The 19,501-nt window shown below is 42.1% G+C and overlaps 1 protein-coding gene across 1 annotated transcript in view; it reads right to left on the bottom strand.

Annotated features, from left to right (window-relative positions):
- The window catches only part of arid3a (AT-rich interactive domain 3A), a 55,780-nt gene that overhangs the window by 25,899 nt on the left and 10,380 nt on the right, over window positions 1-19,501 (bottom strand). The window contains exons 2-3 of the mRNA XM_066695824.1: window positions 10,294-11,068; window positions 6,839-7,124 (exon numbers count right to left, since the gene is read on the bottom strand). Of these exons, the coding sequence (XP_066551921.1) occupies window positions 6,839-7,124; window positions 10,294-10,649 (642 nt within the window). The 5' untranslated portion in view covers window positions 10,650-11,068. The remainder of the gene's footprint in view (window positions 1-6,838; window positions 7,125-10,293; window positions 11,069-19,501) is intronic.

Below are 19,501 nucleotides of genomic sequence, written 5' to 3'. Positions count from 1 at the left end.
ATCTTTGTTTACATTCCTGCTCCCCCTTCGATGTCGTTCTTGAACGGTGGCCAATTCATAGAATCCCCTTGGCTGCAATACGCTGACATCAGCCCAGCAAGTATTCACTGGACACCTTCCAACACAGCCTTCCCCAGGCTGTGGAGTCTCGCCGATTCCCCTGGCTCCGGTTCAGATTGTAACCTTCTCACCGCTTTCCCCTTTCTCTTGCTCTCTCTCTCTCTCACTCTCCATTGTTCTTCCTCCAGTACTCTTGCAAGGAAATCTCAACTAGAAATCCCTCTGCAATCCCTGAAAACTGCACCCACAGCTTGTGTTGTTGTTTGTTTGTTAACCTTTTCCCTCTTGGTCTTATTTTCCCCTCCACCCTTTTGGGAAGTTAAGCCCAGCTGCATTTTGCATGCAATTTGGTTTATTTCACATCTTGTTACAAGGGATCTGCATAGGCGAATGAGGGGGAAGTATTTCAGAGTTGCACAGAACTGTGCAGCAACTAATGTACTCCCCCCACCAAAAGACCACTTATTCAGGCTTTCATGAAATTATATGTATTGTAAGATATACATTTTATATATCATGTTCAAAGCATACATAGCACTGCAAATCTAAGCTGAAAGGCCTGCAGAGAATAGCAGAAGAGAAACTGGACTCGGAAACCAACGTTCTCCGCAAACTTCACCACAAACCAAATTCTCAGAGCTGTCTGCAATCATTTTGGACTTTTGGACCATGCTCTTGCAGAAGATCAAAGACAAAAATAAATAAATAAATTTAAAAAAATCAATCATTAAATGGACTCCATTACAGTGCTGTAAGGCTGTCCTGCAGAGAGCTCCCACTTGCACTTTGTAACCATCAGTGATAGAAATGCGAGCGTTAAACAAGAGCTCCAACCACAACCCAAAATAAAACTCAGACATGACTTCACCTCAGAAAAAACAGTCGTAGAGTGCAGGGCTAAAAAAAGATGGAGACTTTCAAAGATCTGATTTATTACAACCAGCTTTTGCAATACCATCTACCATGGAGGCTGCGTTTTATCGTGCTCTCCTTGCAGGACACACATTGGTTCAGTCAAGTGGCGACTGTCTTTTATTTTTTTATTTTTTTTACTGTGAAATCTGCCTCAGGTGAAGTTTTGTTGCATCTTTTAGCCATGAGTCACTTTGTAGCATTACTAATATTAATTTGATTTGCTGACATGTTTATTCATAGCGTATTACAAGTTTGAAGTTCCCAGTGCCTAGGTTTGATAAGGAAACAACTTTTGGGGATTTTAAACCATCCAACAAAAACAATTTTTACAACAGGATTACAATAAGTCATAGGGTGACCTATCGGCTTTCTAAGACAGGGAAGGGGTTTGGCAGCATATTTGTAGGGCCGACATGGAATCTAAATGTTGTGGTTTAAAATACACAGCATCATCCTTCCACTACAGTCAGTGACAGGCTACAGAATCAGTTGGTTAGGTGTATTCCCCGTGAAGAAGACATGTCATAGTGACTAATGAAGAGAGTTGAAAGCCACCTGCCATTTTGTGGTTTCAGCAAAGATGGGGGTTGTTAGGGTCAGACAAAGGTGGCTGTTTCACAGTCTCTGGTGTTTGATGTTCAGTTATTCATTTTGCAAAAAAAAAAGTCAGATCTCAGTCTCTTCCCCACACCTATGGCTGAGACAAGCTTGTTACACAATTTATGATGACAAAGATGTGATTATCAAATTATTCTCTTCCTTTCGGAACTGAAACTGAAGAAAATGTTTTTTGACGATAGCGAATGCCAGTTACTTTAAGTTCACACACATTTCTCGTGTATTAGAAGGCTTTTTATTGTCAGGTGAGGGACAATATAAAAGGATCCCAAAGCCACCGTTATGAATTAAATGAGGCATATTTAAAAGATGAGTTCTCAAATCCATTTCTAAAAGACCCTGTGTTTATCCTGTAATCCTACGTTCTGCATGTAGGTGCTTCTTTGGAGTATATCTATATGCACACACACACACACACACACACTATAAAAGTGTCGTGCAGCAGGTCTTTTTTTTTTTTTTCTTTTCTTCCACAAACAACAAGAACCAATGATTGCATTATTTGTATGGGATTATATGGGAGCGGTTGGCTAGTGTTGATTTAGCTCTTCAGCTGAAGGGCAGCTGCTTGTACCATTGAATCTCCGGCGGAAATAAGCAGACGACAAAATCTGCACCTGCATGGGGGGTGGGGGGGGGGTGGACAGAAACAAAACCAAACCTAAAAGTCTTTTTACACGGCAGCCTTGATATTCCAACTCTGGGTTTTGAAGCCCACAAGGTTCCATTGCTCAGAGAAGCTGGACAAACAGTTGCCAAATGTCCTTTCTGAAGAGCAAAGCTGACACCTCTTCAATACCACCGGATATTACAACTTGAATAATTGCTAAACGGTCGCTTTCATATATTCTACAGAGCGTGAAATTATTCTTAGTGTAAGCTTGGTTTCCAGTCGGGGAAGGTGGTCTATCAGCACTTTTGAAGGGTCTTCATAGCAGACCAAATTCTTAGACTCAAAGACTCAAAATTTCCACTGTCACAGTTCACATTCAGAGTGCAATCGGAAACCTTTTTCTCTGGTAATCACTCAAAGTCTCCTGGAGGATTCAAGTCGGCTTACTCAGACCTGAAAAATAGCTAGTGTGTGAAAGAAACGTCAAACAGTCAAACGCAAAATGGATTTTGGAGAATTGATGCGTTATTTTTGAGACTTCCACAGAGTTTTTCAATTTCAAGTTGGGGGGCTGGGTTGGGGAGGAAGAATGATTAATGTAGTACGTCACCTGTAATGTATTGATCAGTCAGCGCTTAGAGTCACTGTATTGGCTCCTGTACACAAACTGCCTCTGGCCACCACCCTGCCCCCACCTGCATGTACAGATCAATCTTTAATGCCAAGGCCTCCATAAATACTCCAGATAATAGATGGCGTGATGAATTTTTAAAGAGGAGTCCTGCTTTATTATCCATCTGGGTTCCATCTGCCCTCCTGTTTGCATTTAAAATCGGGTAAAAAAAAAACAAAAAAAAAACAAGAAGTGACTTCAAAGGGGTCTTTTTGGTCTCTGTGCCTTGGGGGGTTGGGGAGTGGTAAAAGGAAGGGGGGGTTGGTAGGCCAGTTAGCTGGTTACAATGTTTAATGCACTCTCTGCTTTTGTGGGTGAGCAATCTCCAAAATTGAATTACCTTGCTGTCATTTAACTCACGGTGCTCTTCAAAAAACAAAAGCAACAGGCAAGGATAATTCTCTCTCTCAAATGCAACCTGGCTTCACCCATTGACTACACACATTCGGCTTTCACTCTTAGACTGCAAGGGGGCTAACGGAAGGTACAGGGAACCCTGGGATAGGCAAGTCCCCCAACCCAATTGAGCATCCACAGTCCAAGTGAGCAGGAGACGGACAAGACGCAAACATCTGTATCCGATTGCTTGGCCTTGTCCTTCACAGTGGGTCCGATGCATGCAGTCATACAGAAGGCTGAAATTAATACCATGGGAGTGGAGGTACTGGGAGTGGAAAAGGGGGGGGGGGGATGGAATCTGGCTACATTTAGGGAAGTGGAGGGCTCCTTGAACTGGATACATCGCCAGTGTAGATCACTCTGGGGTAATTTCAAGAGATGTAAATCTGACCACTGAAATTTTAACAAAGCTTTCCAAGAACTGGTATTTAGGGGTTGGTTTTCATTTGGGTTTCCTTCACGTAATGTTTGAGCTTACTCCTCCGGACTGGTCTGCTTACTGTGCAGGCACAAGTAGAAGTAAATTAGGTGCGCCTGCGGACACAAGTACGTCTCCACTAATTCCCATGACATTACAGCCCAGGATGAGCCGGGAATCACATGGATTCATATGATGCATGTGACATTTATAAAAATATCCCAGAAAGAGCTTTGATGAATTGAGAATGTTGGGGGTGGGGAGATCATCTTCATATGACCACCGAGTCATCTGTTTAATGTTGAGGCAAGGGGGAGCTTGGTGGGGTACATGCATAATTTACTTTTATGTTGTCTAGAAGATTCAGAATCTTTTTTTTTTTTTTTTTATGTGACAATCAGTTCAATTTCTTTTGGAAGAATTTAAGTTTTGCTTGACATAACTTGTTCCTCTTATAGTTTCCTAGACTGATCTTTTCTGAAAAATTTAGTTTTCTACTATAGAACCAAAAGGTGGATTGATTGGGTATGGAAGGCTAAAAACAGAGGACTACAGGGTGCCCAAGGGTCAAACTCTGAATTGTTGATGTCCGTTAATTCAGGTTTGTAATTTCTATTTTCAAAATGTTGTCCTATAACGTGTAGATATATGAAACCTGCATGATTATTTTTCCCTAACTTCAATGAACAGCAGTCAACGGGTTAAACGCACAGAGGAAAAAATAAAAAAGAAATCACGTCACACTATTAGACAATTACGAATGACATAATTATGATGAGACCAAGTTTGGCAAACCTTCTGACAAACTGTATTCATTTGCCTTCATTTATTTTGGTTGGTAACTTATCTTGGCATGGGAATCAGTTTTCTGTGACTCACTAAGGAAAGAGTATATGAAGGTCATGAAGGTTTTTCTCCTGCCCGAGTGCTGGCCTCAGTACAGCATTGACCCAGGCTGATGGACTGCAGGGCCCGTGTCCAGAATGTGCCTGAGGCAAGGTGATGATGTGACCATTCCAATTATACAGAAAATCTCCACCCAACTACCCAAAATAAACAGTCAGCTTTAACCCATACCTCCCCTGAACACTCTGTGGCCAATGTCTATGGTGGCTTTTCCACTAACCCTGCATTTTAACTCCACTGTTCACCTACCATGAAGCAGAGTTCTCCACCACCACTATTCCCTGCCAGAGGCTTTCCTAAACAGAAACCCATATTCCATCTCCAGCAAGGGCCATCTCTGTCTTGAATTACACAGCCGATATTGTTCGAGTTATGATCCCTTTCTCAGAATCACCCTCTTGGATTGTGTGTTTTATCCAGTCATCTGGCACCATTTAATCTGAGACTTTTTCATCAAACACATTCCAAGAAATTACAAACTCTGCTCAAATGGTCTACTGAGTAAGTATATTAGTGTCTCAAAGCTGGTGCTGGAGAGGTTTCTAGAATCTGTTCTTATTAAAACATAAGGTGTATCCCACTATATTATCTAGTAAGCGCCACATACATAGTGCTTAGCCAAACATTGCATAACATACACAAAGGGTTTCAGCGAAGATTATGTAAACATTATGCTTAATTACTGTAATGAATCATGGCATTGCATACAGGTCTGTATTTTTTATATAAAACAAGGCTTTTCATAAGCTTCAATCACCAACAAACCACTTATTTTGACTGAACGGTCAGGTGACATGACAATGAATGGTTAGAGAACATACGTGTTGCCAAAAAAATAAAAATGCATGTTTAGTTACAACTAGGGGTGAACAATTATTGTAATCACATATAAAAGTTCAGAGTCTCAAAACACTTTACATTTCCAAAATGAAGCAGCCAAGTCTCACTAGACAAGGCGACGTGTTCAGCCGGATGAGCTGAAAGAAGGTTTCTCCATTTTCAAAAATGGAAAAATAAAAATCCTACAGGGGCGATAGTCTCTGTGCTATAGCTACTATAGTAGGGGACATGTAAAAGCAAGAGATCAATTAGATAATACTATAATAGGTATACAAGTGGCATTGCCGGAGCCACAGAAAAGAGGTGTTCCCTGGTCCAAACCACATTGTTTACAAGATGGACACACTGTTTTCAATGGCTCTCTTTACACTGCCAGGTAACCTAGCAACTACTTCAATCCAAGAACTTACAAGCCCTGACTTCATCAACAACTGCCTCTGCTTTCTGCCATGTCCTTCATTACTCAAAACCACTGCTTCTACATCCTACTTGGGCATTCATTATAATTATATTATTAAAACCCACTACTTAACAACTTCCATGGATTGCATGCCGACCCTCCCCCATCATGTCTGCCCCGAACAGACCGTTGATATGAATTTCATAAATAAAACAATATAGGGCCAACAGTTGTGCTTTAACCGTTGCAGGGTTTTTAATCGGGACCTGGGAGGAATCAGCAGGAAACAGGAAAGTAAGGACGGCCACCGATAAAGAACCAAGTTACACACACACTTTATTTGAGCCCCTCGACGGCAGGGATTCAAACTCCTTTCTGTATAATCCAAATTCTACGCAACTGGAGTCCCTGTAAAACCACCACTGTTTACAGACTGTGGTTTACTTCTCTTCACACACCAGTGACTCACTTCTCACGGAGAAAATATTTCTGGGTAGGGAACTCCCTGCCCCCTGCTCCTGCCTCAAAGGTATTTTCTAAGACTGATGTGTTCCAACAAGCCCTTGGCATCAATTTCAACACATATTGCGTGCCTACTGACTGCAGCTCCCATCGTCAGATCTCCAATACACCCACACAGCACCAGACATTGGTCACACATTTACTGCCAGACGTGAAAACAAAATCTAACAAAAAACAACAACTTGTCAATGCATCAGATTAAGAAGTACAATGAAAAGAAAAGTTACAATGAAAAAGTAATTTGGAGGGCTCTGTCAACACAGGTCTGAGCTGGGCAATTCAAAACTGAGAGGAAATGCAGGTATTTAAAAAAGATAAGTGATTTTTAAAGAATATTTAGAAGATTCCAAGAGTCTATGAATGTGGGTGGCCTTTAGGGGAAGTTGTACCCACTGCAGACATCTAATAAAAAGGTATTGGATGTTCATGAATAATAAAGTATGCGAGGAAGCACAACGACCCAATTGAGCTCACCTGTCTGAACTGTTCCTCGTAGGTCCAGTCCCCGTGATCCTGGCCCGGCAGCTGGCCGTGAGAGCCCTGCGGGGGGATGGTGGGCACTCGGGCCTCTTGGTTGCCACTGGGCCGGACCTTCAGCAAGTGCGACTGGGGGTGCAGTTGCCGATGAGGGTGCAGGAGGATGCCCTTTCCTGGCAGCACCTCCCTCCCCGTGGGCATCCCTTCATCTGCCATCTCGTCATCATACTCTTCCTCTTCCTCCATCTCGCCCTCGAAGTCTTCCTCGTCCCACTTCCGCTTTCTGAGACACAAACACCACCATGCGATTATTAAAAGGTCAGGGTTTTCCTGAACAGCTACATTACCAAAGAGTCAGGGTTTTCTACGTCTTAAGGTCTCAGGTGAGCTCTACTTGATCAAGCTTTTCACCTGACCTGCAATTTTCTTGTTAAATTATTAAACCAATTTCTAATCTGCCACTTAATTTAAAAACTGAATTAAGATTAATTACGTACTAAATTCCTTAAAATAAAGACACTGGGTGCCATGGAAGTACAACACCCCGTACCATAACTTTGTACTATTATAGGGTGCTAACCAATCTTTTTGAATGCGTGTTTTTTTTCTGCACAGGTTTTAAGAATATTCAGGACTTTTAGTAGATAAGGGCAACTTCAATGGAACATCAGGGCCTTGAACCGTCCTTCTCATTAAAGATAAAATAATCTGCTATCGATTAGGACACAATCTAAAGGCCTTTTCAGTAAGATGCCTCTTATTAAGGCGAGATCTTGCCTTCAAACAGTGTGGCATAAAAGCCTTTAACAATGGATCATTATGTGTAACAAGGGTGGGTCTTTGGCGATACAAAAATATTTCATTCATGAGGCTGAACACATTAGCTATGGAATAAAACATTTTTTTTTTTAATGCTAAATGATTTGCTGGAAGACATTCAAAGCTTTTTCCACTCTTAAAACTGGCACTTGAACAGTCTCCAAGCACAATCTACTGCTACAGTAAAACTCCACGGCCACAATTAAATGACAAATTCAGTCATTTGTTGTCCCACCCCCACCCCGCCTCCCCTGACACTGTCTCTGGGCAGAGATGCATCTTCAAAATGTTTTGCAATTGCCTTCACAAAACGAGGCATCAATACCATACAGGATCGCAAAGCTTCGGAAAATCCACTTGAAGATTGCGAACGCGTTTCAAATAATTGATTTGCATGACGAAGGGTGATCAGAGAAAAATTTCCATTTAAATGGAAGTGCAGAAAAAACACTGACGGGGGACGGGGACGGGGACGGGGGGTGGGCATAAATCCAGGGCCTAGCTGGTCAAAACAGCATACCCTAGTTCACCTATAGCAGATGCTGTGATATTGATTTTGTGCTTTAACCGTTGTGCTTTTTGCCATGTTATGACTCAACACCACCATGTTAAATTAACCATTGATGAATACACCTTTTTAGCAACGTGAACTGCAGTTATTAAGAAACAAATTAGGGGTGTGTACCTTTCCCTCTCTGACAATTCGATAAGCATTTAAATACACTGTCACCAATACGATACAGGAAAGATATGTTTAGAAACATTTATGATTCAATATGATACGATTCAGCTTTGAGTCATTTTTATGCGATTTGATTCAATTCAAAAGTGGTTCCGATTTAGAAATACATTTAAAATAAATTGAATTCATATCATCCAACTAAGGGATAGAAACGTACAAACTGGCCATTTCCCATTAAATTATTATGGCAACCAACTCAACACATAGCAAAAGTACAATTCAACAAATTTATAGTGAGGTTCTTGAAGGGACAAAAAGACTGAATACCTGTAGGACTAGAAGATTTAAATCCTGAAGATTGCGTGTGTAATAGACATTGCAAATCAATGTTGTGGTCTTAATCCGATTTAATTTTCGTTGTTTCTTCTCAGATCGTTGTAAATATGTTTGCGATGAACGTGCGTTTTAAATAAAACCGCAGTGCATTAAACGCTCAACTCGTTTCAATTCAGAGTAATGTACATCTAATAGAGGCAAGTATACGTCTGTGTGAGTGTGTGTGTGCTGTAGGGATTCAAATTTTTGGGGTGTGAATAGTAGACACTGTCAAAAAATACAAGCAAAACAGATAAAAATGAATGCGAAATCAGTGGTATTTTTGCTATAAGCACGAATCTTTTTGCCTGACTTCTCAGTCAGCCTGTTTACAAGTGATTCCAGTGCAGAGATGGGGACTCACAGTGCAGAGCGGTGCAGCCATTCAATGCTAGTGATTTATATGGGATTTTTGTGCATTTTAATCCCAGTTACAAACGTTTTACTATTAAAATGGAGATGGTTCAGATCAATTAATTTTGCATTAATAAACTTATGAAATGCAAATTTGTAAAGTTCCTTTATGTTGCAAATAATTTAGTCCACAATACATCTGTATGAAGATCCAAAGACTAGTGTAGATTAGTTTTGGCAACACCATCCCATTTCTTTGTAAACCCACCTTGTACTTCATTGGCCAATCATACACATGTAAAGCAAGACAGACAGGTGTCTCTGATCTTTGATCTGCACAAATCACATGGCTTAACCCACCCCCACACAGTACTGCTGCCGGGTCAAAAGTACAATTATAAGAGAACGACTTGCAAGTGGAAAAAAACACATTATGATCCAATCTGCAATTGCTGTATCAGTTTGTTGGCCAGTTTGTGATGAGCGGATCGATTTTTAACCGGTATGTTAATAAATATGCACAGTATTTGGGGAATTTGTATCAGTGAATCGTTCCACCCCTTAAAAAAAATTTAAAAAATTATAATGTGGTATAAATATTTGGTATTAAAAACAAATTTCCACTATCAACTTCCAAGGAGGAGGCGGTAAAATGAAGGTCAACTGAATGCTCTCCCCACCCCCTGCTAAGAGAGAAAAGGCAGACTTGTTGGAAGAGAGAGTGATGATTTGCTTTCATATTGCTTTACTGGAACCTGCCAAATCACCACAGCATTAAACTGGGAGATGCGCAAATAAAAGCAGTTACTTATTTTTCAGCTGTAGCTTGAAGAAATTGCTGATGTAGTTCGGTGCTTCACGGATCTTTGAAATTATGCCACTTGCTTTGAAGAAAGAGTTAAACTACAATCATATGGCAGTGAAGGCCTGTATGCACTTCATAATTAGGTAACCCATGATTTAAGCAACATGCTTAAATGCTGACTGAGGGTTTATCACAAGAGCTGCGGTCTAATTCAAATGTGATCATGAAGGCGTGGATGTGGAGAGTGGCATTAAGACGGGATGTAAATGCACATAGAAGACAAGACAAGTGTATGGAAGGGTAAGACAACTACACTGACCTTTGGATGTTGGGTTTAATAAAGATAAGTGGAACACCGTGAACAGTGTGTGAGTAGCGTTATGAAGGATTTCGTTTTACAAAGTCAGTTCTACTCACATGTGCTCCTCTTCATCCGAGCCCATCATATCTCTGTACCGCTCCTCTCCCTCCTCCTCCTCATCTTCGTCCTCCTCATCATCATCCTCGGCGCTGCTGTTCTGGGAGAGGGGGCTCTCAGGGGCCCTCTGTAGCCCGGCCGCCACGGCCCGCATGGCCGCCAGCGCCGCAATCTGAGCCCGCTCTGTCTCCGGGGCGGGCCTCTCCCCCAGCTCCTCCCCTGCCTTGCCAGGATTGGCTGCAAGACCTTGCCGCACCTGTGATTGGCTGGCTTGTTGCTGTTGTTGTTCCATTTCCAACTGCAGCTTGGCCCTCTGCTGCCTGTGCAGGTTCTCCATCACGGCCTGCAGCTTCATCGCTGCGGAGACCCCCAACCCCCAAAGCCCTACGGCAACAACGGTCAGATGATATCCCTCTCTCAGGTGAGGGAGAGTGGTTGTGGTGGCGATGCACGTGCTCCTAATGCGTCTTCAAAAGGTGCTCACCACAGCACTGCACACCACGTACGAAAGTCACTGTACAGCCAGGCGAGTTCAGTAGTTTTACACTAGAGTTAAACGTGGCTTCTCCACATTTAAAAGACACACTTGTTTATTGCTTTGTGGTTTCTCCTCACTGCAGATGTGTCCAGCGTGGCATGTGCTACGTGGTGCAGTGATCTCCTGCGAGAGGGGACGTGGCGGCCCTGTCTGTGCCAGAGCGTGCCAGTCTTATGCCATACAGCACCTGCGCTGGGCACTCTGGTGTAATCAGCAGTGAGAGCAGCCCTCAGGCCCTGCCAAAAACAGAAATACACATCAGAACCGGGGACAGAAGGCAGGCACAGTTCAGTAACACAAGAGCAAGAATATTCCCTTTGCCACAAAATGCCCTTTAACTCCCTATTAATCTAAAGCTGTAGCTGCTGCACTAGTTGATTTTTTCACAATGTATAAAAGACTAATAGTTTGTGTCTTTGCACATTAAACTGCCTTGCATCCAACAGGAAAACTTGTTTGAAATGTTTGTTTCATTACAGAATGAGGGATAGGCTGTTTTAATGCACTCAGGAATCATTAACTCTGTTTGAGGTTAGGCAACTGCATTTAAAAACAGAAAATAAAAATGAATGAAGGTTTTCCAAAGAAAATGGTGCAATTATGTAACATTCTCTCATAGTATTGGTACTCTTTTGGTACTCATCATTATAAACAAACTATGAAAAAGACACTAACACTACTTCATACTAAAAGTATAGATGGGCATTTACAACAGATCTTCAACAGGGTTTACAACCGACCAAACCCTACCCCTAATTTCACTTCCAAACAAAGTCAAATTTTCTCCGTTCATTTCCATGTTTTCTACGAACATGAACGCATTCATATCTGAGGGGCTTCTCTCTGCTGCTCTTAGTTTATATGCAAAGGCAGGGCTCGCAAAATTTCAAAATCTCTGGTAGCCCTTCGGGCAGGCACTCGGGTAGCCCGAAATGAATTTTACTAGCACAAATAAAAAAAAAAAGTTTTATTTTTTTAAATGTAGAAAATTGGTTAGGAGTCCAAATATCAATCAAAAACTTTTTCAAAACACAAAGATCTATAGATTTAAAATAATCAAATTAGAATCATCAATACAAATGTGCATCTGGTTCTAACTGAACTGAACTGAAATTTCTATTAAATCTATAATGTAAGTGTCTGCTTGGTGCTGAAAACATGAGGTAAAGGGAATGAATGCGATTTATTTGTATTTCTACTGGACCATTTATCTAGCACCAACACACCCATTTTGGTGAAACCCTCTACTTTCCCGCTGTGGTAGCATGGGGTCTCTGTGACCCCACCCCAATGTCAATGTAACTTTTTTCATGGTACCAGTGCAGGGTTAAATTAAGTGGCAGTGTATGGGTCCAATCACAATGGTTCACGGAGACTTTTGCCTTAAAGAAGTGGAGCGACCAAAATTTCCAGTGCCACCTGGCGGAACACAAGAAAGTTTACAAATGAGAGGAGGCCATTCGACCCATCATGCTCGTTTGGTGTCCATTAATATCTAAGTGATCCAAGGATCCTATCCAGTCTATTTTAAAATGTTCCCAAACGTTCAGCTTCTACCACGTCGCTGTGGAGTTTGTTCCAGATTGTGACTACTCTCTGTGTAAAGAAGTGTCTCCTGTTTTCCGTTTTGAATGCCTTGAAGCCCAATTTCCATTTGTGTCCCCAGGTGCGTGTGTCCCTGCTGATCTGGAAAAGCTCCTCTGGTTTGATGTGGTTGATGCCTTTCATGATTTTGAAGACTTGGATCAAGTCCCCACGTAGTCTCCTCTGTTCCAGGGTGAAAAGGTTCAGTTCCCTCAGTCTCTCAGTAGGACTTTCCCTTCAGACCTGGAATAAGTCTGGTTGCTCTCCTCTGAACTGCCTCTAGAGCAACGATATCTTTCTTGAAGTGTGAAGTGTGTCCACAGTATCCAGATGAGCTCTAACTAGTGCATTGTACAGTCTGAACATTACTTCCCTTGTTTTAAATTCTACACTTTTGACAATATACCCTAAAATACTGTTTGCCTTTTTTATTGCTTCCCCACACTGTTTGGATGGAGAAAGTGAGGAGTCCACATAGACTCCTAGGTCTTTCTCATGCATTACTTCATCTAGATCTGTACCTCCCATAGTGTAATTACAGTGGCCATTTTTGTTACCTGTGTGTATTACCTTGCACTTGTCCACATTGAATTTCATTTGCAGGGTGTCGGCCCACAACTGAATATTATCCAAGTCCCTTTAAATAGCCTGTGCTGCCGAGATTGTATGTACTGAGCCACCTATTTTAGTATCATCTGCAAGTTTGACAAGTTTGCGAACTATCCCAGAGTCCAGATCATTAATATAGATTAGAAAAAGCACAGGCCCTAGTACTGATCCCTGTGGAACTCCACCAACAACCTCACTCCAGTTAGAAGTGACTCCTCTAATCGACACCCTCTGTTTCCTATACAATACAAATGTCTCCTGCAGCGCAACGCCAGACACATGAGCATCAGCACGGCGTGTTTAATTTACCGGTAGAAGGGGCATAAAAACAAGGGAAAACAAGATAATGTTTGACATGAGGTCTTAACTAGAAGTATTTTTACATACATTGGGGATATTGATGTTTGGTCATATACGATTGATTTAATAGCGAGTTATACTCGTGAGAGACAGTGATATTAACGCTGCACTCGGTTTTGGTCTCCTCATTGAGAACGAACGTTCCGCGCTCAGAGTCGCGACATAAACCCGAGCGCGCAGCTCTGCTGTTTTATCCATTAACATGAATAAAAGCCTGACAACGCTAAATGAGTTCATTTTCTGATGGAATAATTCACATATTAAAGTGTGTCAATAAATTCAATATACTAATAAAAATAATAATAATACCAGTTTTGTGAGGCAAGTAAATGGTGCTCTAAATTATGTTATGCTGTTTATATAGCAGAATATATGGTAGTGTGTGTGTTGCACATGGATTCAGACATTCTGACACGCAAAGTGACGCATTCACGTGAAAGTGGGGCTTCGTGTTTTATTCATGCATTTCTCTTAAAACAAGAGCTCCAGCACGGAGATTCAGGACAAATTGCACTGCGTGTTCCTGGGCCCCCAATATGCGGCCCGCGAGCCGACCCGGTGTGCCCACCCCTCCTCAGCCGTTACCGGAGAAAACCACAAACCGCACTTACTCTTCGCTCCGGCCGCCGACTTTTAGCAAAGACGGAAACCGGGACGTCGGGCTAGCGATTTTGCGAGCCCTGAAAGGGCCTCCATCCCTAATTCTGTATTTCTTTCATCGCACTGAACACGTCATCCTTGAAGTTCAATGGTTGTGCTGTGGGACGATGCACCTGCAATGCACATTTACTTTGTATTGAAAATGACCCCTTGCATATATTGTCTTGCACTTTAACATAATCATTCTACCTCCTGTTAAACAAACTACAGGGACAGTGCATTAATATCACTCTTGTTTCTGGGTTTTCCCATAATGAACTACCACACCAATCACTACTTCTTATGTTACTGCATAGAAGCCAAACTTAGTGAAGCATTAGAAATGAGGAGAGAGTGGTGATAGATTGCAAACCCAAGGTGAATTGTATTATTGTAAGGTGTTATTCTGTAATGAAATGCCTTTTTATCTTGCATATTAAATACAGTTGTTTCTGGCACGTTCTGATAGAAAAAAAAAAAAAACTCTAAAAAGAAATTATATATATATATATATACACACACACATACATACATATATATATACATACATATATATATATATATATATATATATATATATATATATGTATATGTATGTATGTATATGTATATATATACACACACATTTTTTTTTTTCTTTTTTAAACTCTAAAAAGAAACCGAAACAATAACCAAAGTTACACAAAACAAAACTTAAAATGGTGGTATGGTTAATGTTCCCTAAACATGGCACATTGCTCCATATTTCAACCAAATCAAGACATCAGATTGCATGTTCTTAAAAGCAGGAAAAAAAAAACAGAACACACACACAAATAAATAGATTGGCACCTCATGCATGTGCATCTTAAACGAATACACAACCCTGCAAATAATACCGAATGACAGTGTCCAGAAATCTCAGGGAGATCTAAGACAGTTCAGGGTACAAGGTAATTTTTAGTAGGTTGTATAAAAAAACTAAGATGCAAATAGAAGCTATTTCTGCACCTCTTATACAGATTACTCAGCTGGGCGGCTCAGCTGGTTTAGCCAAGATGCTGATAACATTGTCACACCCTTATACTCACTGACCCATCTGGCCAGGGGGGGCATGGATGCCTCCCACAATGGGGAGAACTTAATTTGTGAGAGTACGGACAACACCCTGTGCTGGAGGGGTGGATAAACAGAATGCATTAAGTTTATAGTGAATCCAGTGCCACGCAAAGCTCGGTTTTAAATTTGATTGGGGCCGTGACAATGTGTGTGACAAATGATAAAGCCTGCCGTGTACAAAGCAAACTATTGTTTTACTCCATCCAGAAGATGACGATGCATACTTGAGGTGAAAACAAGTAACAGATAAGAACTCTTAGGCAGAAGACAAAATAGAGAATCAAAAAAGGCTCTGGCGTTAGCCAAGGTGCAACTTGTTGAAACAGATATTGAACACTATCTGCACTCTTCAAGCTGATTAACACCGAAACATCACGATGAATAAAAGGTCAGCATTGTGCCTCCGAATTTACAGATGCAAATCTACCGGCAGGCCCTGCCACACTCTGGTCACGTGCTCTCAAAGTCATTGTATTTTTTACCTAACTGACGGTGTGGGGCTTACAGAGGGAGAACAGGAGCATCATCGATTTATTAGCCAAATTGGCCAAATCAAATTAACCACTTTGTTTACAATTCAATAAATATATTTAAAAAAAAGCTAAAGTGGGGGGGAAAGGGGGTGGGTAGGTGGGTGATGGGTTAATTAAAGGAATCATTAAGATCTTCAGAGAATTAATGGGACGGGGTTAGACACGAAACACAGGAACAGTGGGGCTGTTCATACCAATAACAGAAGTGTTTGCAAGATGATCGTATGTACTTTTATGGAAAACACAAGCCGGTTAAATTCAATTTAAAGATCTCAAGCTTATTTTTAACATCTATCCCAATTTTCGATTCTGATTTTCCTCCTTGTGGCTGTTCAAGAGTACGCAAAGTGAGGACTCTGCACATTTTCAACCTAACAATCTTGGACTGGAAACCACCCAGTCCAGACCACATGACTGAGGGTGCCCACGGTTTCATCTGAATTATTTTCATCTTCGTCAAAAAGTTATTTATAGATAAAGGGATGACTATACAGCAACAAGAAAAGAGGATAAATAGCAAAAGCTTCCAGGTACAACCAAGCCTCCTGAGCAATGAATGGGTCACAGCAATGGGGAGAGTTCAGGGAAAAGTATATGCGATATAAGGAACCAGATGTACCACCTTAAAAGGAGGATGGAAAACTGGGAAAGAAATTTAAAAAGGGAGCTGAAAGGGTTAATTCTAGTCCCCCTGCCCACACCAGCAGCCTGGGAGGGGGAGAGCTGGAAGATTATGAAGTCTGAACAAACAGGGACGAGAGATAAGGAAAGAGCTGAGGGTCTAATTCCAGAGAGATAAAGACGCACACAAACACACGCACGCACGTACCCACGTATACACGCACGCAGCCACACAATCAGCCTGCTCTTCAGCCACGTGGAAGGCTGAGCCACTCGACTCATAACTGGTGCACCACTCCTGCCTCCTGCACTTCCCCTCCTGAAGCTGCCGGCACCACAAATCCATAGACTGGGTTCCTATTCTCAACAGGAAGCAAGCGCAGTGTGCCTCTCCTGCCATCAGAACTCAACACCATCTCTTTGCCATTTCAAATAGGTCACAGAAGTAAAAAATAAATAAATACATACACTCCTCATGTCCCCCCCCCCCCCAGTAGTACATCAGAAAAACATGGGCAGAAGACAGTTGCCGACCGGCCGACCTACAGCCTTCATCTCGCATCGCACATAACAGATATCTTAAACTCAAGGGACATGTGGTCGGAGACCGGGAAGTGGACTTTGCCTAATGTTTTTTGTGCCGGTTAGTTTTTCGCCCCTTTTTATTATGCAAGTGACCTTGCGTTGCTCACGAGCTGTGGCAGGGCAAACTCCAGGGAATTCAAGCCTTGGTGAGCTATTGAGCAGCCCTACCAAAAGATCTGCCTTTAACTCTGACTGCACAGAAAAAAGAAAAAGGCTGTTTAGAAAGAGGGAAATGGTTAAGATGTGGGTCTCCAAGAAGGCACAATAGCTTGCACACAGGGCGGAATTGGCTGTGAGGTCATGGTTACTAAAATCAACTGCACTTCTCATAAATCCTTTAATCTGCTTGCTTATTGCGCAATGGACAAGGCCGTTTCTGCAACACGCCGTGCCTCCGATTGATTCTCACTCTCGGCTCCCTGGGCCTGTCATTTTCATTTACAAAGATTTCTCGTTTAGTGGCGCCAACAGAGACGCCATTTAGAGCACTTAGGCAGGCAAGAGGGAATCCCCACTAGCTTGTGCGGTAAAAGACCCCTCTCCTGACAGAACGAGGAGCACAGCAAAGACTGGAAATCCCTGCTTTGATGCAAGACTGTGACATGGTAAATCAGCTAGTCATGCACCTAGAAAGCAGCTCACAAAGACCGCTTGGGTCCCAATGCCACAAAGGTCATCTTACAGGTACAGATTTCTCCAAGGACAGGAGAAGATGAACTTCCTTCCCCACTAAAGACTGACATATGGCAGCACACACAAAAAACAGTGGGCAATTAAGACTAGGATAACAGAATATCAGTAAAGGACTGACAAGAGGAGGTTTTTCTCCCTTTCATCTGGTGGTCTGTTTAAAAGCTGGCTACCTTGCATGCCTCTCCAATCACTAGTGAGGCTAATTTGAAGCCCCCCCAACTCCTCCCCACCCACGATGTCATGCCCTCTGTCTATCTGTTATTAACCTCTACAGACGTCCAGGCCTGTGGGATCAATGCTGGCTTTTCTTGAAATGAGAAAAGAGCATCCAACTGGCAGATGTTGTATACGGCAAACGCAGACATCTCTGTGTCCTATTGTCAAAAGGACGCAACAGGATGGAGGCCTGGGAGGAAAATTAAAATCAGGACCAACTAAGCAATTGCACTACATGTTTTAGTGTAAATAGAGGACCAAACTGAATTTGACCATATTTACGTTGAGATTATTGATCAAGTTTCTCTAAAGGCACCTTGAAATCCTGGTCTTCCTTTTGAGGAAATCAAAGTGTAATGCCAAACATCTCTGGGTTCAGAGATCACATGTAGTAGATCTTACTACACCGCGCAACAAGGTGCTGGTAATAAAATCTGCTTTACTATATAAAGCAAAGCCCCAGACATCATTTTCCTTTAGATTGTTAATGATTAATTAAAATCGAATCGCTGCTTTGATTGAAAATACAAGGGTGCTACTGGCCAGGCATCACTCACATTCAGGAATAATACCATGTAATTATAGAGGTTTATCTGCAACGACCATTGATTTGGTTGCTGAACATCTGTAATAAGGGCTTCTGCTCAACTGTATCCTCGCTGATTGTGGACAGATTGCAGCTTGCCAGGCTCTGTAAACGTACCAATATTCATTGATGTTTATAGGATTCAGAATAATCAAGACCATTGTTGTCACCCGGCAACAGAATTACGAAGCCTACATGTACAAGCATACCAAGAAATTACCAACCCACAAAGCAGCCCAGCAGCAAGCCAACTGACTCTGATGCAGTCAGCCACCTCCTCCCAGGCAGCAGTCTTCTGGAAACTTTTGCTTAAATATTTAATTTTATTGGGGGGGAAGGGCTGCAAGAGTTGCACACAAACACAAACGGCAACAGCTGAATGGCAGAGGACACACTCGGAACAGGAAATGACGACACAGGCAGAGACAATCAACATAAGTGTCTCCAACCGCTGCTAGCTCTTTATCTAGCGCCGAACGGTCATGCTCCCCCTCCCCCACACCGCTTTTCCTTAAAATCAACAAAAACACACCGGTTTGGCAAGGCTTACATCATCCACCGAGGACGCATGCTGAACAGGGGTCACAGCAGAGCCGCATATTGTGACACTAACCTCCTGCAGAATCTAACACAGAATCTGTGTGAATCTGAGAAGCGTGACTATCAACGGTGTCTTGGCAACCTGTACTAATCTTAATCAAGTGATCTTCTTATTGGAGGTTTCGTGGAATGCTGGCTGGCCTTCTATTTAGATGCCCCTTCTGGTTTTTCCACTTTTGTTGGGAACGCCTGGAGCCGGGATATATAGTGTCAGATTACATTAGGCAGGATCAGTCTAACTTTTACAGCCTCGATTATAAATAAAGCACTCTTGAGGCCCCAGGTTAGAGAGGTTTCTATACCAGTCCCTTCTAACCAGCTTTAAAATCCCATGATGAAGTTCTAGACTGTTACTCTAACTTATTGAAGCAGGGGAGAGGTCACAAGGCTCTCAGCTTTAATAATTTACATGACCGGCCTTCTCTACAGTTAACAGACTAGAGATACTCGCAGCAAACAGCAATGGGTGCTTCTGGGTGAAGCAAAAAACGTGACTTGAAATACAACTAGGGATGGACCATAGGGGACAGAATTTTCTAAATCTT

The sequence above is a fragment of the Amia ocellicauda genome, chromosome 22, assembly GCF_036373705.1.
Source record: "Amia ocellicauda isolate fAmiCal2 chromosome 22, fAmiCal2.hap1, whole genome shotgun sequence".
Lineage (NCBI taxonomy): Eukaryota > Metazoa > Chordata > Actinopteri > Amiiformes > Amiidae > Amia > Amia ocellicauda.
This window is presented reverse-complemented; position numbering and strand designations above follow the sequence as displayed.